The 21097-nt window shown below is 38.7% G+C and overlaps 1 protein-coding gene across 2 annotated transcripts in view; it reads right to left on the bottom strand.

Moving 5' to 3' along the window:
- Nucleotides 1-21097, bottom strand: part of LOC122798172 (MDM2 binding protein) — a 983220-nt gene that overhangs the window by 686747 nt on the left and 275376 nt on the right. Inside the window, exon 8 of one of the 2 annotated variants that reach the window (XM_044066913.1) lies at nucleotides 13329-13502. In XM_044066913.1, coding sequence (XP_043922848.1) covers nucleotides 13329-13502 — 174 coding nt within the window. Of the gene's footprint in view, nucleotides 1-13313; nucleotides 13503-21097 lie in introns of both variants that reach the window. The other variant, XM_044066912.1, reaches the window with a different exon arrangement.

Below are 21097 nucleotides of genomic sequence, written 5' to 3' on the forward strand. Positions count from 1 at the left end.
TTGTCGGCAGTTATGGACCTATGTGGTCTGTCTCTGTCTTTATCCTTACGTTTTTTCAGAAGACTGGTAGTCAGATGGCTTAACGATGCCATTTCAGAGTACGGAGATCGAGAACAAAAGTATTTAGCTACAAAATTAGCCCAACGACGAATAGTTCGGGTGTTGAACAAGGCACAAAACCGACAGCGAGGGACATTGTGGTCTCGGCCTAAACAGGTGACGCAGTACGAATGAAAATCTCTATGAGGTATTTGCTTTCCACAGGCAAGACAATTATTTTTTTTCTGACATCAGTTAGAACAAGAAAAAAGGATCCCCAACGGAGTACTTATCTTTTTGAAGACTTCAGGTCTGAAACACTAAAATGAAAATTTCAGGAGTCGGCCGACCACCACTTGTGAAATGCTTCGGTTTCGGTGACCGCACGGCAAGAAAGACTGATGTAATGGCATTGGCTGTATGTTTTATACCCCTGATGACCTGACATCATGGAAGAAGCGACAGCATCCAACGCAGAAATCCGAAGACTCTGGTATTCAGGCCGGCTAAGCGCTACCTGCAGGCAGATAACCCAAATGTGATGACTGCAACAGTGAAACACGAAGAACATCAGAGACAGACATCTCTCTCCACACTGCTATGAATACCCAGAGACGCCATTTCTTCAACTTGTCCAATATCTTGATCATATCTGCTATGACCTCATTTGAGCCTGCTGCTTTCCCTGACTTCATTTTCCTTAGTACTATTCTCACTTCTACTAAGGTGAGCTCCTCTTCTTTCATCATAGGCTGTGTCTGGGGCAGTGTAGCTTCTGTGGGGTTTTCTTCATTCAGAAACTGCTGGAAATACTCCTTCTATTTGCCTTTGATGTCTTGTCGACTGGTGGGCAGGTTGATGCTGGCATCCCTGATGAAGGGTGTCTAATGAATACATTCTTTATCTTTCTGAGTTTGCCTTGCAACCTGACAGAGTTTATTTGCGCCTTCTGCTGAGTCACTTTCCCCAAAGATAGCAGAATGCCTCTAATGTCTTGTTCTTTGTTAGTGCAACTGCTCTCTTAGTCTCCTTGTTAGACAACCAGTATTCCTTCTTATCCAGGTCCATCTTTTCTAACTCACACTTTTTACTGCAATCCTCCTTTCTTCTGATGACCTCCTAGACTTCTGCATTCCACCAACAGCTCTCCTTGTGTACCTAATTTATATATCTCGCTCAGCTGCATATCTATCCTGTAGTTCTCACATGTGCTGTTTTAAGGAGCTGCCATTCTTCAACTCCACCTATTTACTCTTTCAAGCTGAAACCTTCATTAACAAACAATTTACAATTGAAGGTAGGCTGTAGGAAGACAGAAGTCAAACCAAATTGTGTTAATGGGGGTCAAAGTTGAAAACACTTCAGAAATGCAAGGCTGATCCTCTGCTGGAAATCCTTAATCCAACAAACTCACAAGGACCACAAAAAGTAGGTACTAATGAAGGTGATGCAAAATTTATTTTTTAAGGAAGCACCAAGGTAAAGGAAAATAATTTTTATACTTTAGGACACTGACTTCATATCCTCTATTTCCGTGAGTATAGAGAGGAAAAGGCAACATTATTACTTTAGGTGTTTTGCTGCTTTCTTCAAACACTCTCTCCTGCTGGACTTCATCAGATTATCATCTTTCCCCTGAACATCATAGGTTCAAAGGTAGGTACTAGGCTACTGGCCCTAGGGCCTATATAAGCCTAGCCAAACAGTACCCTGGCTTTTGCCACCCAAGAAAATTATTTTCCTGTGCCCCTGTCAAGCAGAGCCACAGAACTGATCCACAGGATGAATTTCTTATCTCCCATCCAATCATCAAGATTTTTCTTGAAGAGTGCTAATGAGGAGCTTTCTTTGATATAAAGGTAGTTTGTTCCAGAGTATGGGAAGTCTCTGAGACAGGAATATATCCCTCCAGCATGTTCTGTTTATTGTGATGACAAGGTTTAGGTCCCTAGAGCGTGTAGCTCAGAGGGATTGGGATTTCTTTACGTGGACTCAACTCCATATCCCGAAAAATGGGAAATTTTAAGAAAAAAATAAAGCAACACTGCTAACTTTTCTGGTAAAAAAAGTAAAAAAAAAATCAAACAGCAGCCTACTGCAACTATAAGACATGATTTACTGATCTTTTCACTGAAGATAATTAACAAATAATTCATGAGCATTATGCATTATGCTGCTAAAATTATTCAAGTGGTCAGTATCAGTGGATCATCAGGTACCACATTCAATCAGAAGGGTGTGAGTTTAATTCCCACCTCATGTATTTAGATTACTTTTCCAGTAATGATACTGTAATGCAGCATAATAGTGTGTGTCCTTCACTCCTCATTCTGCTATCCTTTGGATGAGACATATAAACCAAGACCCCATCTCCTTAAGTTGGTGGCAGCTCAGGTGGATGTAAAGGATCCCACATCACATATCGAAAACACTAGGGGTAATAAACACACAAATTACAGTCTGATCACTAAAAACAATGTATTTTATGGTATCTTGATAACTTACATTATTTGTAACTTATACATACCCAAAACATCTTATATTCCAGAAACAAAAATTTTATATTTAGTTTTCTCATCACTTTTTTATCCCCGACTCTCTATTTCACAGCCGTATCCTTATTTTCTCCATAATTTCTACCATATTCCAGTTCTTTTTAAATAAAACTGTTTTGTTCTTGCTTACCATATTTGAAAACCAACAGTCATATACATATTTAAACGTTTATACTATATTCCCCAAAATAACAGCATACTACACTGTCTGTAGTTCCTTCCTAAACCCTTAAACTCTTTTTTAATCACTTCCCAAAACGTTTTAATTTCTAGACATTTGAAAAAAAATGCTCACTTGTTTCCCCTCTTCACATCAATCACAGTTTCTTTCCCCTTTTACTGGTAGCTTCTTCAATATGTATCGCCACATGAAATCTTTCCCCTTCGCCCATTTAACACATTGCCTTCAATCTCTTACTGCTTTTTATTTAAATCTCCCAACCTTTCACAATAATTTTTATAACAGAAATCCATCATAACTTTCTCATATCACATCTTTCTGTTTTTACCAACATTTATATTAATCTTCTAATCCTGCATACTTCTTCACCTCACCTCTAATGTCTCCTTATCCCTCTTTCTCTTTCCGTTTTATTCCATCCTAAAATCCAATATATTTCTTTCTTATAAATTTTGCCACATTTTTTCAATTTAACAGACTTAAAATCCATTGTATACATATGAATGCCAAGCATATCACTCGTTTTTTTCAAATTCAGTCCTCCTTTATTACCCTTATTATAAATAATCCTTCTTTTTACCAGATTCAGCATAGATTCCAAAACAATATTAAACACTATTTGCACTATTTTTATCCATTTCACTTGGAAACACTGCCAGTGAACCGCAGTAACTCAATTTACCCAACTCAACTGAATTCATCAATTCAAAACTTGACTAAAAGCTTTTACATAATTTACTTATCCTCTGTATTTCTTCTAATAACAGTCTATTGTTCTCTCAGTTTTGCATAGCATCTGAACACTACTACTAGCATTGCAGTTACTTTTGTATTAAAATTAATTCCCACTTTTTAAATATTTTCTCCTAATCATTTGTTTTGTTCTTTAATGATATTTTGTCCTACTTACCTAACCAGTTTTCTACTTTTTTATTACTTACACTACACAAACCATGCTTCTTGTTTTAAATTACTACACTATCTGCATATGTCATTACTAAAGGAATGTCTGTTTCATTCTGAATTCAGTGTACTGCATTACTCCATTCCCCTTTTAATTTCTCCTATCACTGGATTTATAACTAAAGCAAATGACACACTACTTTATGGGCATCCCTGTCTTACACCTTTCTATATATCTTTCCTTGTAGAAATCTGTTCACTATCTAATGCAATTATTTTTATATCCTGACCTAAGCAACCTAATAAACTGTTCATCTATCTTGTATGTTTCTATTATATCCCAAAACTGTTTCCTTTCCACATTATTGAATGCTTTTTCCACATCACATTCTATGATTCTAGCTTCTTCAACTTTCTCCTTTCTATTGTTACTACTATAATAAATCTCCACAATTTCTTTAACCTGACTTTTTTATGCCATAGACTCCTCCTTTCCATATTCTCATCAGTACTTTCTCAAATCTTACTTGCATAGTTCTCAATACTTTAAAACTGGTATCCAAAGTTATTGGATGGTACTTGCGTATTATCGCAACCACACATTCATTGCGGTAGCTGCACATATGCTTCCGCAATGAATGTGAGATAGAACGCAGTGACTGACATTGTTGAACAGAATCAGTGTAAACTGTTTGTTTATGGTGTTGATAGTGGATTTCATAAGGTCATCTGGCTAATTTTAACTTTGTGAAGTGGAAGGTAAGAAAACCTGACACTTTGCTGACTTGTGCTTGTATTGTCATTTCCAGCTTGTGTACTGTCTTCACTTTCAGGAGATGTTAAAAATAAAAAAAAAAAAAAGAGGACCGTTGTGTTGTCACTTCAGGACTAGCCAGAGTGGTGGTCTTACTGTTAAACTGATGGGTGTGCCTCAGCAATGACATTACTGTAATTTGGGGGAAAATGTGCAGATGGTGGATCACTGGTCCATTGTCAGTCGGGAGCTGCTATTAACTGATGATGAAACTAAAGCAAGTGGAGTACGAGTCTTTCCTTCTAAGAAAACTTTGCACAGTTTTGGGTCTGCAGAAACACTGACTGATCTGATCGTTTGCGACTGACAGGTAACTTAGCCCATGTACGCACCCCTGCTGAAACGATGCATTTAGTTTAAGGCATTAAAAACAATGGATCCTGTGAATATTCTGAAGGCTGACTTAATTTTACTGAAAATCCTAGCATTTTTTTTGAACGTGAAGAAGAAAAACAAAAGTTTCCATGTAGATGGTATTCTTTTAACCGTTTCTGAACATATTATCACAACCACATACTGTCAAAATTCTCGGCAGCACGTTATTTCACTGAGAATAGAATGCTGACAGTGTGTGTGGTTGCGATAATACATAAGCAACTATTGGACTAATTACTCTTTACTTCCTTTCTTCTGTAATAATTTAACAATTTCTTCACAGATACCTTTGTTAACTAATGCCTTTTCCTTCCATTTAATAATTCAACCAATATATTAGTCTTTGGACATATTTTTATTCTATTTATAATCTAATCCATCCAGTCCCAGAACAGAATTTTCATTTACTTTCTTTAAAATGACTTTCACCTCAACATTAATTTTCATTAGTTAATATTTCATTTTCTTCCTTCAATAATCTTTCTACCTCCCATTTCCTTTTCCTGTACACCCTAGTTTCACTAAATTGATTTAATCACTTATTTTTCTTATATTGCCTTGTTATGATTTGTTCATCTGACAATTTAATAAATCTATAATCACATTTAGTTTTTTTCCCATAAAATAAGGCATAATTTCTTCTGTCCCTTCTACCAACAATTTGTCTTTAAAACACATTTTGCACTCTCTTATTTTCCATATACAATATTCTTTTCACATAAATTGAATATTAGTTTCTATGTTTTCTACCATTTCTTTTGAAATCTCCCTATATTTCTTGTTTTCCTCACATAAACAATTCTTTGCAATTTCCATATATGCATTTTTATCTTTCTTTAACAGTCTAACCACCAACTGATCCAGGTATCATACATAAGCCTAACTGTTTTATGCTCTTCCCATATAACTTTTGAATCTTCCTCAAACAACATATTAACATGTACTTCATTCTACTATTTTAACCATTTTCAATGTTTAATTATATCTTCATTCACATCTATTACAGACCATACTCCATGATCTGAAAACTCTGCCGTAGTTTTTCCCCCTTTAATTTCTTTTAGCAACTCAGAATACATTATAAAATCCATCTCTTTCTTTGCATTAGTTGTACTATATGTAAAATCTCCTTTACCAGTTTTCATTTGTCCCATCAATATTACTTCTCTCAACTTAATGTCTCATCAGTTTTCTTGTTTTCTCACACTACAACTGAAACAACTGAAATCTGAGAATATCACAATACACTATAACACATGCTTTCAACATTTCAAACAACTCTTCCCTTTGCTACGTATCTGTATAGGTATATATTACTATAATTTTCACTGGTTTACCTTTTTTCCTTATATCCACTGCCAGCACCCTTCCAACTTTAACCATGATGTGGTCAAATATTACTTATTTTGTTTTTCCCTAATAAAGCTAACCCTGCACACCTTTCTAACCCCACATTCCATACAATCTTTCTCCCCTTTTAATACTTTAATTACTCTTTTTGTTCATTCTTACTATTTCTCACATCATATCCAAAACCCATAGGAAATTCAAGAAAAACAACCACACTCTGGAGCTGAAAACTGCAATGATTTAATGTCTTTTGGTACCTCGGCTACACAAGCCTTCACAGGTAAAAATTCATGATATTCAGCAGTATTTTTTATAGAAACATCAATTAAATAATTAGATGATTTGATTTTTGTATGTAAAGGTAACACTCTGGAATTTGGTAGATTCATCCATTTATTAAATCAAATAAGTTTGGGTTGGAATTCACATTTGATGTTAATATGACTGTTACACAATTCTTGGACATTGAGTTGTACGTAGATATTCATAGTAGGGTCCAGTATAGACCTTTCAGGAAAAAAAACAGCAACTAACAACTTTTTGCATGCTAGTAGTGCACATCCACCTCACCTTATTGAGGCATTTCTATATGGTGAGTTAAAGCGTATTTTTGAGCATACCTCTGAAAATTACCTTTTAGAACAAGAATTTTGTGATGTTAAAGCAAGACTTTTGGCCCGTGGGTACTCTGAAACTTTTAATGAGAGAGGTAAAAGTAAGTTGGATAAGAATAGTGGTCGAGTTGATGGTAGATTTGTTCAAAGATCATGTAGACCTACGTTTAACCATCCTTGTGATAATGTTGACCAGAAAATCTTTTTTGTAACAAAATTCTCTCCTTTCTCTCAAGTTTTGAAAAGTGTGGTGGATAATTTATGGCCTATTGTTTGTTTTAATGATGAAGTGGGCCATTTGTTTCCTAAAAAGGTCACCTTTTCATATGGGAGGTTCCCAAATTTAAAATAATTGCTCACTTTGAAATATAATATTGAGTCTATGGTAAAACATACTGGTATGTTCAAGTGTGGAAAGTGCAAAGTGTGTTCAAAAGTGAAAAACTTATCAGGTGATACAATAAATGGTGTAAAATATGTGGCTACAGATAGATTTAATTGTCTATCTTGTGGGGTAGTGTACATTGTGGGTTGTGGCTGTACACCACCTAGATGGTATATTGGTCAAACAAAACGTAAAATAAAAATATGAAATCTTGAGCACCTAGGTGATGTGAGGAACTGTAGACTGGATAACCCTATTTCTGAACACTTTAACACAATTCATGGGGAGAGTTACCCAGTCTTTCTTTTTCTGTGTATTGGCAAAACCTGATTGTATGAATAGTGGAAATTATTCTCAAAAGTTATTAAATTTGGAAAGCAGATTTATATTGAATTTTGGTACACTTGCCCCTAGGGGTCTGAATTTGGAAATTAACCTTAGTTTATAAATACATGGCAATGGAAGGTATCATGGTTCTTTAAAAACTTTTGAAAATAGTTAATTGATTATTTAATTGATGTTTCTATAAAAAAATACTGTTGAATGTCATGAATTTATTCCTGTGAAGGCTTGTGTAGCCGAGGTGCCAGAAGACATTAAATCATTGCAGTTTTCAGCTCCAGAGTGTGGTTGTATTTCTCACATCATTCAGACAAATATCTGCATTTCTTTTCTCTCACCAGCAATATACTACCAGTCTTTTAACATCATGTATTACACTTTCACATTCAGAGATAATATTCACACATTATCCATTATCTTTTTTTCTTTCTCTAAATGCTTTTATTTTACACTTCTTTTTTTGTCTTGAACCCTTCCCCAATGGATTTCCTCCATTTAGCCATATTCTACCTCCCATAATTGTTATCACTTTATTCATTGTTTGTTTTCTTTGCCATTTTATAGGTTCATAGGTAGGTACTAGGTTATCAGCACAAGGGCCTAAGTAAGTCTAGCCAACAAGGTTCCCTGGCTTACGCCACCCAAGAAAGTTATTTTCCTGTGTCCCTGTCGAGCAGAGCCACAGACGTGATCCTCAGGGTATATTTCCTATTTCCCATCCACTCATCAAGATTTTTCTTGAAGAGTGCTAATGAGGAAATTTGATTGACACATATGGGTAAGCTTGTTCCAGAGTATGGGCAGCCTCTGGGGCAGAAATCTAGCCCTCCAGCATGTCCTGTTTATTGTGGTGAAAAGGTTTAGGTCCCTAGAGCGTGTAGCTCGGAGGAATTGGGATTTCTTTAGGTGTACCATGTCCAACAGCTCTGGGTTTGACATAGCTTTATATGTTAGCCAGAGATCACCTCAGTGTAGGCCATATGCTATGGAGTAAATCTGGAGTATTTTGAGATGGTCAGTGGAGGGCATCTATTTGAGGCCAGTAATCCTTTTTGTGAGGTACTTCTGTGGCCTTTCCAGCTGCTGCAGATGTCTTGTGAGGTACATTCCAAAAGGGGCGTTGTACTCTATAATGGGTCTGAGTGTTGAGTACAGGGGAAGAATGACCTCTTTTTTCCTGGATGAGAACCCTTTTGTGGTGAGGTATGCCATGTAGAAGGATTTATTAACTACTGGGGCAATGTGATTATCAAAGGAGACACTACTGTCCACCTGGGTCCCAAGGTCTTTTATCACACATTTGGCATTAAGTAGACTGCCGCCTATGTGGTAGTTCATGGGTACAGAGTTTTTACCAAAGGGGATGACAATGCACTTTTTGGCATTGAGCTTGAGGCCATGGCTCTGACACAAGGCATCAGTCTCAGTGAGGCCCTTCTGTAGGATGCCCATATCATTTGGGGACACTACTAAGGCTCCGAGTTTGCAGTCATCTGCGAACTATGTTAGCCAAAGGCCTGTGTTAGCCTGTACTTCAGAGAAGTAGATACCAAACAGTAGATGTCCCAGGATTGAACCCTGTGGCACTCCACTTGTCATTGGTTTTCTCCTTTACAACAAGCTGATTGATTTTCTTGCAGTCCCTCTAACTCTTTTACTACAAATTTGCTCTTTGTCGTATCCAGACACTTTTTCAGCTTCTGTTACTTCCTCATAAATACTTTCATCTACCTCAGTTACACTTTCATGCTCATTTCCATTTGTTTGACTTACAGTCCATCCAAAAACATCCTTATTTACCACCTTTATAACATACAGCTACACATTTTTTTTTGCAATATGACCCATCTCCCAGCAATGCATACATCTTTTTTTTTCACACTGACCAATTAAATTTTCCTTCAGCCCCATAAAAAACATACTTTCAGATATCCTCAATAGATTAGGATACATCTAATCCCCTCAGTATTAGACATGGCATTTGGTTTCATTTTTCATCTTCAATTTTTAAGCCTACCACACATTCTGACCCTCTGATCCACAAACCCATTTCAGCTTTTATTTTTTTTAAGACTGTCAATAGTGTCACACAGTCTTTAAATCTCTCTCTAGATCCTCTTTTTCCACATCAGTTTGGAACTGTATTAAAACTTTTCCTTTCAATTTTCAGTCTGCAAAGATAACAGTTCCATAGGAAAATATTTTCATTTACTTCATATCTTTCCAAGAAATCTGTCTTTCCTTTCCCAGTCTCAAAAATAATGTCCTCAAAAGTCTCCTTTCCCATCTCAGGGCTATAACTTCAGTTATCTTAGTCCCCAAAGATTTGATTAAATTGTCCCACAGATTAAATCTTTTTTTTACTAGTTTTCACTTGTATTTTCACCGTATACAGTTATTTTCTGCCATCTTTTATTTTCTTCCACACCTCCACCATTTCTCACCTCTTTTCCGTAATGTACATAATGCACCTTTCATAATCATCAACCCTCTGCATTTTATCCATAATGTCTCCCTATGACACAGTCTGACTACCCTTTGGTTCCGTCTCCTCGACATACAACACAGTATTCCATCCTGCATCCCTCCTGACTGGAGAGCTGTAAACTGAAACTTGTCTTCCTTGCTTTCAACTCATTTCTACTCTCTGTATTTTTCAAATAGTGTGCATCAAAAATATCCTCCAAATCCTCCACAACGCACTCCTCTCCATCCATCATAATGCTATTTCCATCATGTTGTCTGTTGTGCTTCTTCTTATAGCCATCATTTTATTTTGAAAGGGAGATGTGCACACATCCCATGTAAGGGAAGCGTCTCTCTGATGTAATAGCTAAATTTCCACTAGTTTGTATGAACACCACCTTGGATCTTTGTTGAAAAGAGGCTGACGGCCTAGTGGGACTAACAAAATGCAAATAAATAAAATAAAATAAAATAACTAAAGCATTAAAGTAAACGGAGAAGCTCAAAGTGGAAGAAAAAAATGTGAAGAAAGTTCCTAGGAATTCTGATTTTCCATTCAAACCTCATTGAAGGAATGGGACCAGCACTGGTTTTCACAGGGACCAAAGCACAGATAATGAAATTTCTGGCCAGGAATGAAGACAGACGGCACGGAGTACTCAAATGTTATGACTTACTATTACAGTTATCACTAGCCTTCTTAAAAGATTAGATGACACATATGTTTGTCAATACTCAGAAGCCTTCATTTGCAGGCTCCTGCAGTGCCCTGTAGGTAATCTGGTACGTCTTCCATCTTGTGGGTCAAAATCTTGAAGGAAAAATTCTGCCGAAGGCTGCCTGAACCCTAACCATGGCATGGAGCATTTACAGTTATAGGTGTGTGGGTGGAGCAGTATGGAATGCCCTATTCAGCAAACAGTGAGACTCGCATCCCTCTGGTTCTCAGCTCTAATGATCATCATGGACTTAGCACTAAGACATGGATATAGCCAAATCTATAACCAAATGGGATAGGTTATTTTGAGCACAAAAAAGGGAAACTGGCTAGGCTTAAAATGGTCTGTAAGGGCAGCTAACCTAGTACTTACCTAAGAACCTGTAAGATAAAAGTATGCAAATAAATTCCCCTGAAATAATAGCCAGATCTTTTATAATCCATGTAAGGTCAATGTTCCTGCAAATCCTTTTTCACAACTTGTTCTATGGCCATTAGCCATGGCAGACATATGACTTGCTCTGGTGGTAATTTGGATTTATAGACCATAATGAGGTCATCTGGGGACCTCGGTGTTGACAGCGATACCTCTTCAATTTCCACCTTGGTTTGTGCCACAGGTGCAGTAAAGGGACTGAGCAGGCGACTATGTGATGTTGACTTTAATTCATGCTGTTGTTCAGCTGCTCTTATTACTGAATGCCTTTTACAATACGTAGTGCCTTTCTTTATTCGGCACCAACAGCACTTAATAATGCTCTACTCCCAAGTTAACAGCAACCACAGTTGCAAAGCTGTGGTTTTCTTTGATTAGTGGACACACTGTAATGTATGTCACCTGCTACTACTGATGGAATACTTTGCATTTGCCCTGAGCAAGATACTGTCTCCTCCAATTCTACTTTCTCCTCCCAGAAGTATTCTCTCTCACAATATATACTCTTATTGTGTTCTTAAGCAAGGTTTTCAGATTCGGTTTGATAAACTAGGGGGCAGCCAGACTGCATTAAACTACTCTGAAAAAAAAAACTCACTGTATAAATATTGTGGAATTAACAAATAAAACATTAAACACACACACACCTGGTAGTATGAAGAATGCAACCCCCCCCAGAAGCCCATATCTTCCAAAGCATTCTTTCCAACCTAATCTTTAACACTTGCTGTAAATATTTACATATTTTTAATTGGATCTTTCTTGTGGGTCTCTTTCAGTCCCTGTATTTGATTACTATGATTCTGACCACTGTTTTGCACAATAAGGTTTTTTTTTTTTTTTTTTAAATCTTATTATTTTTCAAGTGTTCACTCAAATACAAGATTTTACTTGTGAGTCTGCTTTTTTCACTATAGTTAGTCATTTCAGGTTTGATCATAAGTGCCAGGTATGTTATCTAACTAAAGTGTGTTTTTACTTTTGTTGTGAAATCAGATCTATATAACATGGGGTGAAAGTGCTCGAAAACTACTAAAAAGTCTCTGCTAATTTTTCTATGGAAATGTGTTTTTTATTATTTAGACTACACCAAACTCAGGCCCACATCCTGTGCTATATTACCCTGCAGGATGACATCACACAGACTTATCATGTAGCTGCGTCATCAGTGAGCTGCTTGTTTGAAGTTACAGTATTCGCCTGGATGACATCTTATATCTTACTCATTATTACTTAAGCTCAACAACATCCGCGGTGGTGGTGCTACGGTAGTGTTGTCACCTCACAGTAAGATGCTGTCCGGTTCGACTCTCAGCTAGAGCGTCTTCTGCGTGGAGACATGTGTGAATGGGCGTACCTTCGTTGAAGGTTGGGTGTCAGGGCTGGCAACTCGGCACGTAAAAATCAACTGCCAATCATTAGCGGACCGGAGTTCCGCTGTGGCGACCCCTAACCGGGAAAAGCCGAAAGACACAAGACAACTTAAGCTCAACAACATATACAGTACACTTAGTGTCACGTACCAATTAGGCCGAAATTCAGTCAAGTCACTAAAATGGAAGGAAGCACACATATTTGGTCAGTAAAGTAATATTAGACAACAAAGTAAAAAGAAAAGAGCCACTGTACTTCCATCACTCCAAATGTAGGAAAATTTCAAAAGGACGTCAATACTTTCTTCTAAAAGTATATGAAGTTATTCCTGACAGAATATTTTAACAATGGTAAATATCAAATATCCTCAGAAACTATTTTCTCCACTAAAATAGAAAAGTTGCAAAGTGCCTTGCTAAGCTAAGATTATTTTTTAGCTGTAGCATTTTACAGCAAATTATCTCTAACCAAGGAATAACTTCACACTGAAACAACATTAATGCTCTAAAAACAGTACAGTACAGCACAGACAATCATGCCATTTTGCTAACATAATGAGCTTACTAAGGTTTTAATATGTTTCCACTTCCACATAAGGCTGTGACATAGTTATTTTTAGAGCTAGGGCAGCTTGGCTCACTGTATGAAAGTCAACTTCTTTAACACTCTGCTGAAACTTAATATCATTCAACTTTGTTAATAATAAAATGAATAAATATTTAAAACAAAGTTAAAATACAATTAAAATTAACAGTGCTTACTGGTAGCTTGCTTACTGGTAGCTTGATCTGACTTCTTGTCCTTTAGCTGTCCATTTACCACAGCCAAAGCAGCTGCACCATTGATCTGATTTGCTGAATTAATCAGAGTTGCTTTGCAGCCTCCTCTTCCACTGCCTTGAATCAGAAGGTAATAGCCAGCATTCTGTCCTTTTATATCAACATCTGGAACTAAAAGGAAGAAAAAAAAGATCAGTACAAGATCATGACTAATCTAGAAATGGTGTTTGTATCAACAATGAAAACACAATCTGCATGATTACAAAAAGAATTTACAGTACTAAAGAGAGGAAAGAAGAAAGGTTTAGGCCTTCCAAATGAAACTTCAGCAAAAATACCTGGTTATCCTCTCACAGTCTAACAACAGAATCATCAACTCTTTGGAATTACAGCCTATGTGGTAGCATATAGGATAAAACCATGACTTAAGCCCAGTTTATCCCTTAGTATGGCCCAGATGATCAAGTCTGAATAGTGACTTGGGCATTTAAGGGTGTGGGTATGCCCATATGGGGAGGGGGGGTCATGCACGGTCAGGACACATTTGCGCAGTTGGTTTTCTTGATGGAAAGCAGGGAAAAAAGCATGCAGTGTTGTCTGTAGGTGAAAATAATGTCATGCTGATGTCAGCCCTTCACAGAAGTGACAGATGCTGCAGTTCTGATGCCCATTAGGTCACCTACCCAGAGAGTGTTACTGGATAGCACAGGGGGTGCAAAGTAGGAAAAAATACTCTCTGGTAGCAGAATATTTCTGCCTCAGGTGCTCAATCTTCCCAATAACCCTGAGCATGGGTCAGTGTTAGAGTACGGCTGCCTTAATGAGACTTGCAGACTTGATGGATGAGAAAAGGGCCTGGATCCAGTTGATGCCAAACAGCAGGAGCCAAAAAGGGGGAGCTTTGCGAGGCACAAAACATCAGAATTTTATGTCACGATAGCATGCTAGTCTTTTCAACAGATGACCAGGCGGAGCTATTCAGTTAAACGCTTCTAAATTATTTAACTAAAAGTGATGACAACTGTGAAGACAGAAGGTAATGCCAGCCATGCCAGAAGAAAGTACAGTTTTGTACCTAGCTAGGGGTAAGTAGTACCAAAAAATACCACTATAAAAGTAAGCACCCAAAAAAATACAGGGAAGGAGGGAGGAGAGGACCTGACTGCAGAAGCTTCTCCTTTGTTTAGGCAAGTGAGAAGAAGATAGCTTGGAATAGTTGATACCCTGGATAGATACCCTTTGGCATACCTGTAGGATTGGTTCTCTCAACTCTGATCTGTCCTGATGAAAATAAAAAATAAAATAAAATGCTTATGTAACTCAGATACTCTTCTTGCAGGCTTGATGCTTGCAGAAGGAAGGCAGGGAAGGAAGAAGACAACAGAAACTGTAGATCTGCAGATGCTCAAAGGTTCAAAGGGAAGAGTTTTTAGTTTTTTCCAGTTATTATAGGTCCCAAAGGTAGGGAGGGTGGTTTTGGAGGGGATTTTTTGATTCCTCTTAGAAAGAAACTGTCTCAGGGATGAGAGAGAGAAGACAGATCAACATTGTATTCTGCTGAAAAATTGCTGGCAGCATGTATCTTAATGGAAGAGTACAGGCCGCGTGAAACACAATTCTTCTGCCATCCAGTATATGTGCCATGTTCATCACTGTCGCGATCTCTAGGCCTTTGTTGTGTTCCAAATGTGACTGTCTTTGACAGTTTTCACAGATTTTGCCTGATCTTCTCTTAGTTAGTTTAAGATTTCTTTTGAATTTCTTTAAAATAGGACTTGCTTTTCCATAGGATAACCCAAAAACAGATTTAAGCTTCTCTGGCCGAGATTTAAGACGATATGAGGCATGCCTAATGTGATGACTTTTCCCGTCATATGCCTGCCACATTAAGCTTAGCTGGAGCTGTCGATAACCACACTGCAAGAGGCATGCAGATGTGACTTGGGAGCTGCGTATTAACCTATCAGAAGCTTTTATGGGATTGTGGGATTCAATGATCAAGATTTCTTATGCTTATACTAACAATCCTGAACAATTTGTAATATATGGGTATCATATAAATTGATAATTACAAGAATTCAATCCCTATACAAGAGAGTTGCCATCTTATACTTTTACCCCATCTCTCTTCCTCTCATAGAGGATTTCTAGGGAGTATGCAGATTTCAGCCAGTTTCTGCCCTCTCTGGACTTGGGCCTGGAGAATAGTTTCTGGATCAGCAGAGTGGGCTGCAGTAGTGTGGGACCCAGGACCCCCTAGTACCTATCAGGTTTGGGCCAGCCGGAGAGAGAGAGTCAGAGAGTCATCAGAGTACAGAGTACACATCATCAATGACATTCAAACAGGAGGTAAAGCTAAAGGCCTGTGCTAAGGTAAAAAGGAAAATAATCTTAAGGTCCTTAATCTCTTTCTAGAATCAGAGAATTCCTGACTGTTCAAAAACTCTTTGTAGAATCTCCAAAAGAAAAACTCTTCAAAAGAAAAACTCTCTCAGGCGGTGTACATCAGGAATCCTCAGGTTCAACATCAGAATCCTCAGTGGTCCAATGACACCCTCCTGGTGGTCTGACAGAGTAGAGCCATCAGAGGACTCATCTGAGGACCAGCCCTGGCCTGAGGTGGGAGGTGGTTGCTGTCCGGATGAGGTTTGGTCCTGATCTAATTAAGGAGATAAGCCCTAAGCTAAGCTAAGTGTCTGTGAGCCAGTAGCTGATCTGTGAGTCAAGGAGGGGTGAGGCAGAGCTTTTAGGAAAGCTTAGCTAGAGAAAGTCCCTAGAGGAAAGCCTCTTCTTTTGATCTAGGGATGATGTGGAGGTCTGGCTGCACCACATGCAGGAGTAGATTGGAAGGAGCCTGGACACCACGAAGGTTCCTGGACACCCAGTTTCAGTAGGTAATTCAATAACCGACTTGGCTGGGGCCTCCGGGCCGAGGTAGTCGGTTCTTCGGGATCGGAGTACGATGGGTCGCTTCTTGGTTTCAGCCGAGGCGTAGTAGGGCTCCTGGGTCGAGCCGAAACGAGCTAGTAGGCAGTTGGTGGTTCCAACTTGCTTCTTTCTCTTAACTTTAAATCGAAAGTCTCCTCGACGGCATCTTGCGGGCAAAACTAGCCCCAAAGAATAATTCCTTCAGAACTGACTCCACGCCTCTAAGTTCACGGTCGTCGGAAGGAAGCAGGCTGAGCAGGCCAGGAGACGCCGGTCTGGGCCTGGGGGTAGGAGAGGCAGTAAGAGAACTCTTATGAGGTATTTGTTTCCACAACAAGTTAAACAATTATTAACTTTATCTGACATCGAATTATTAAAAGAAAGAGTCCCCGGCAATTTTGGCTTTTTCAAGTCTTCGTTCGAATCACAGGAGCTGGCTGACCGGCATCACACTTGCTTAACTGCTTCTGCGCACCACTGCTCGCAGAGAGCGGAAAATGGCCGGCGCCGCTGTGGCTGATGCTTCAGATGCTGACGCCGGGGAAAAGTGCTGCGATCAGCCGAGCCAGACTCCAGACTTTTTTGGAACGATCGAAAGCCGAAGAAGAGGCAGGACAACCCATATGTGATGACTGCAGATGCATCCTTGAAGGACATGTAGGCAGTGGATGTGTAACATACGCCAGCACAGCTAGCTGGAATTTAGTACAGAATTATATCTCATTTGTGTATCAAACTGATTATTACAGATGCTTGTGTTTAAAAATGTATTTGTCTGTGTTAAAATGTATCAACAGTGTGCTGTGTTGGAAAGAAAAGTAATGTACATGTATTATTGTAACTGAATTAAATACCGTATTTCTCCATAAATAAGATCCAACCAGAGAATAAGGCCTACCATGGTTTTCCAGGGTGGTCATGATATAACCCCCTACCCCAAAAATAAGCCCCAGTTATGATAGTCGACAACACACGACGGACGTGATGAATTATAAAATAATATTATTGACACCTATTGACTGAGGTTATCGTACTCTGCTCTCCATTTTTGGACCATTCAGACACCCAAATTCTTCTCTTTGCAGAAAGTCGTAAGATTCTTTCTCTGGGGGTCCTCCACGATTCTTACTGTAACCCTAATCCTCACTCACACTTGACGGTTGAGATCCTTGGCCCATAAACACTGGCAAGTGTACTTTGAATGGTCAAAGTACAGACAACGCATGTAAAATGTGCGCACTTGATAACGAACGGCTGTGGTGTCTTCTTAACCGTTGCCATTTTGTGTTGCCACTCCTGTCTCGTAAGTCTTCAGTTAACCCCCCCCCCCCAGACAAGATGAGTGCAAAATGAAAGAGCTATTCTGTCAAGCACAAGTAAAGAATTGTGGAGGACTCCCGGGGAAAAAAATCTGATGGCTTTCTGCAAAGAGAAGAAGTTGGATCTCCAAATGGTCTGAAAATGGCATGCAGCATACGATAACCTCAGTCAACTGGCCAACGAGGGAAATGCTAAGAAGTCCAAGTGTGGATCAGGTCAGCAACCATTATTTCCTGAGCTGGAAGACATCATCTGTGAATGGATTGCTAACAGGACAGCAAAGGCTTTGGTTGTGCGCAGGGCTGATATTCAAGCATTTGCCCTTGCAATGCCACCACAGTTAGAAATATCACCAGAAGAATTCAAAGCATCACAGCACTGGCTGGATGGCTTACTTCAGCGATATGAACTGTCTCTAAGAAGATCAACACCACCGTTCAAGCTGGAAGATAATGAAGTTATTAAACGTGCATTTGCATTCGAGTCCTTTGTTGATGGCATCGGCTTTTCTAAATACCAACTCTCCAACATGATTCTATGGATGCAACTGGAGTGTTTATGGGCTAAGGATCTCAAACAGCAATTGATCAGAGGGGTGCCTTGTCAATCCACATTCCCTCCACTGGTTATGAAAGTGCACGTGTTACCTGGATTTTGGCAATTCATCTAGATGGAAAGAAAGCCCCATCTCTAATCATTAGTAAGGGCAAGAAAGATGAGACTGAACGTGTTTCAGGCATTTACATTCTTGAAGTCGAAAAAACCTGGTGCACACATTGAGTTATAAGGAAGTGGGTCAATGTAATGCTGCCACTTCTTTTGCGATGTGGTGAGAGATGTCTGCTAGTTTGGGATTCAGCCAGCACTCACCGCGCTAAAGACATGAAGAAATTCCTTGCATGGAGAAGAATAGATCAAATAATGATTCCAGCAGGAATGGCTGCCTAGTATCTACAGACTCTTGATATTGCAATAAACAAGCCATTCAAAGATCATTTGTGCATGGAACTCGATAACTATACTGAAAACAGAATGGAGAGAAATCAGCAAGCAAACTTTGTGAAGCCTAGCCTGCAAGAGGTGACTTGGGTGAAAAATTCATGGGATAAAATCACTGACAGCTGTGCTGCCAATGCACTACGAGCAGGCTATGTGGACAAGCAGTACTCATTTAAAGAGAGCACTATTGCTACACATGACAGATTGGGGCCAATGGTTCTACAGGAAATGGAGTCGCAAGAAATTCAGGTCAGAATTCGGGGGTTGGAGACTTATGACAATGTTCCAGAAGAAGATGACATGACTGTATTTGAATAACTTTTCTGTTGTCGGGGTAACAGAATGGATTACTTCTGCTTTCAGCTGCCAGCAAGCTCGTCAGTTTGTTTTACTTTATTGTATTAAGGTAATGTTTCATTATCAAGGGGCAATTACAAAGTAAGGCCACTAGTTCCCAGACTTCATTTTTATGACTTTCCATCATTCTTCTCTCATGGTTTGGGCAAGGAATAAAGAAAGCATCACCACTCAAAAAGTGGCAGTTATTGACCTGTTTTATTCCCCTCCTTCAATACACATGTACTGAGATTTTTCTGCAGTTTATGTTAAGAATGAAATATTGCACTGTGAAAGCCAAGGTGTAGATATTCTGAAGTTGAAATGTTTGTTGCACTGTTTATGTAGAATTCTTACACAACTGTTAACGTGTTACCTAGTACTGTTTCCCAATAACAGAAAAGTACCAAATAAATGTCGATTTCTGTACATGAATAAATGTAGACTGTTGTACGGGGGGGTTAAATAAGGCATTCCCTGATAATAAGCCCTAATGCGTATTTCGGCAGGGGGAAAAGTATAAGACCCGGTCTTATTTTCGGTGAAATACGGTATATATGTTTTGACAAAGAATACTGGAAGTGAAGAGGTTAATCTTAAACTTCAAAAATAGTAAGAAAATTAAACTACTGGGCCTAGGCCATAATGATGTTATCATACAGTTTTGAATGAAGCCAGAGATGCTTTATTAGCTCTTGTAAGAAAAAGGAAGTATTTTATAGTTTTATGACATTCAGCAGTAGCACCACATCTGAGCAATGCTCTTGTGTGTGTACTATTGACATGTAGGTGCTAACATCCTGGCGGCTTCTATTGTTGATGAGTGCGGGAAACAGAGTCATTTCACCAGATGTGATGTCATTGTGTAATCAACTGTGAAATAATATTTATATATTACATTGAGAAGTCTCTCAGTCAGACTGAGCAGTCTGTTCTTGGAACTTGACAAAAGGAAGGAAGACCACACACCCACTTCATCTTGCCTTGCACTAGTAAGTGACCAGGGATAGTAATTCTCTAAATCAGTTAGGAAAATATAGTGAGAATGGTTAAGTACTGTTTTTATGTTACTGTGTGAATCTTTCCAGCTGTGTTATTTTTAATACTTCCTATGACTGAAATGCTGGTGTTTAAAGTAAATAGATATTTAGTCTTTTTTTTGTTCTTTTATTATTTATTATTACTAAATATATTTAAACTTTTCATTGTGGCCGGTCCTTTTTAGAAAATATTTAAGCATTGAGAGGATTTGCATACTTGGTGATAACTCTGGCCACTCCTGAAAGCTTGGCTGTTTGATCAACATTACCATTTGTATTAATATTAACTTCACTCGGTATAATGGTGAACACTTGCAAAAGCCTTAGGTGGCTGGCTTTGTAGTACCTGCTGGCAGTGATAACTACCTTGATAACCTGGGCCGTAGAGGCACAACAGCTAAAACTGTGCCAGCCTTTCCCAGGTGTGTGTGTGTGTGTGTATATGTGTGTCAGCCACTTGGAGCAGGGACATGAAGTGCTGGTTTCACAGAGACAGTGGTGGAGGACTTGGCTTGGGCACTCAACTGAGGACTTCTGCAGCTGCACCAGTAGGGAGCCTTGTAGGGACCCAGGGAGAGACAAAGAGGAAATCCAGACCCTGGGATGACTGTGTTCCCTGTGTGCTCTTAAGGGAAATTGCGCTTGATGCAGAGAGGTTTGCATCTGAAAATACCGAGTGTATCCATTTGTATTCCAAGTGAATGTCATTCTCCAGCGTCAGTGGTAAGGATTCAGGCCCCTTGATTACTGGACCAGAGTGGGATGTTACAACAACGACAGCTTTAGTTAAGCCAACCCATTTTTTTTAAATTCAGTAACAACTGAACACATTCTAAATATTTTAGCAAGTCTGTTACAGGTCCGCTTGAAGTATTCATTTCTCTTTCTGAAATACTTAGATTTCAAGACTTTGAAAGAGTCAACTTAAATATCATAAGACTTAGTATTTTGTACATTAAGATGCTCCATGTTAGTTTTTAGTGGTGGTCATTGACAAATGAGTGCATTTATAGTTACACAACCTGTGCTATAAGGGATAAGATTAAGCAGTTCTCCAATAAAAAATAAACCTCGAGTAGAGCACCCAGACAGGACACTACCCATTACATCAACACATTCCTGGAAATGAAAAAAAAAAAAAAA

Source organism: Protopterus annectens, chromosome 3.part1 (genome assembly GCF_019279795.1).
Source record: "Protopterus annectens isolate FY-2018-M chromosome 3.part1, PAN1.0, whole genome shotgun sequence".
Taxonomy (NCBI): domain Eukaryota; kingdom Metazoa; phylum Chordata; order Ceratodontiformes; family Protopteridae; genus Protopterus; species Protopterus annectens.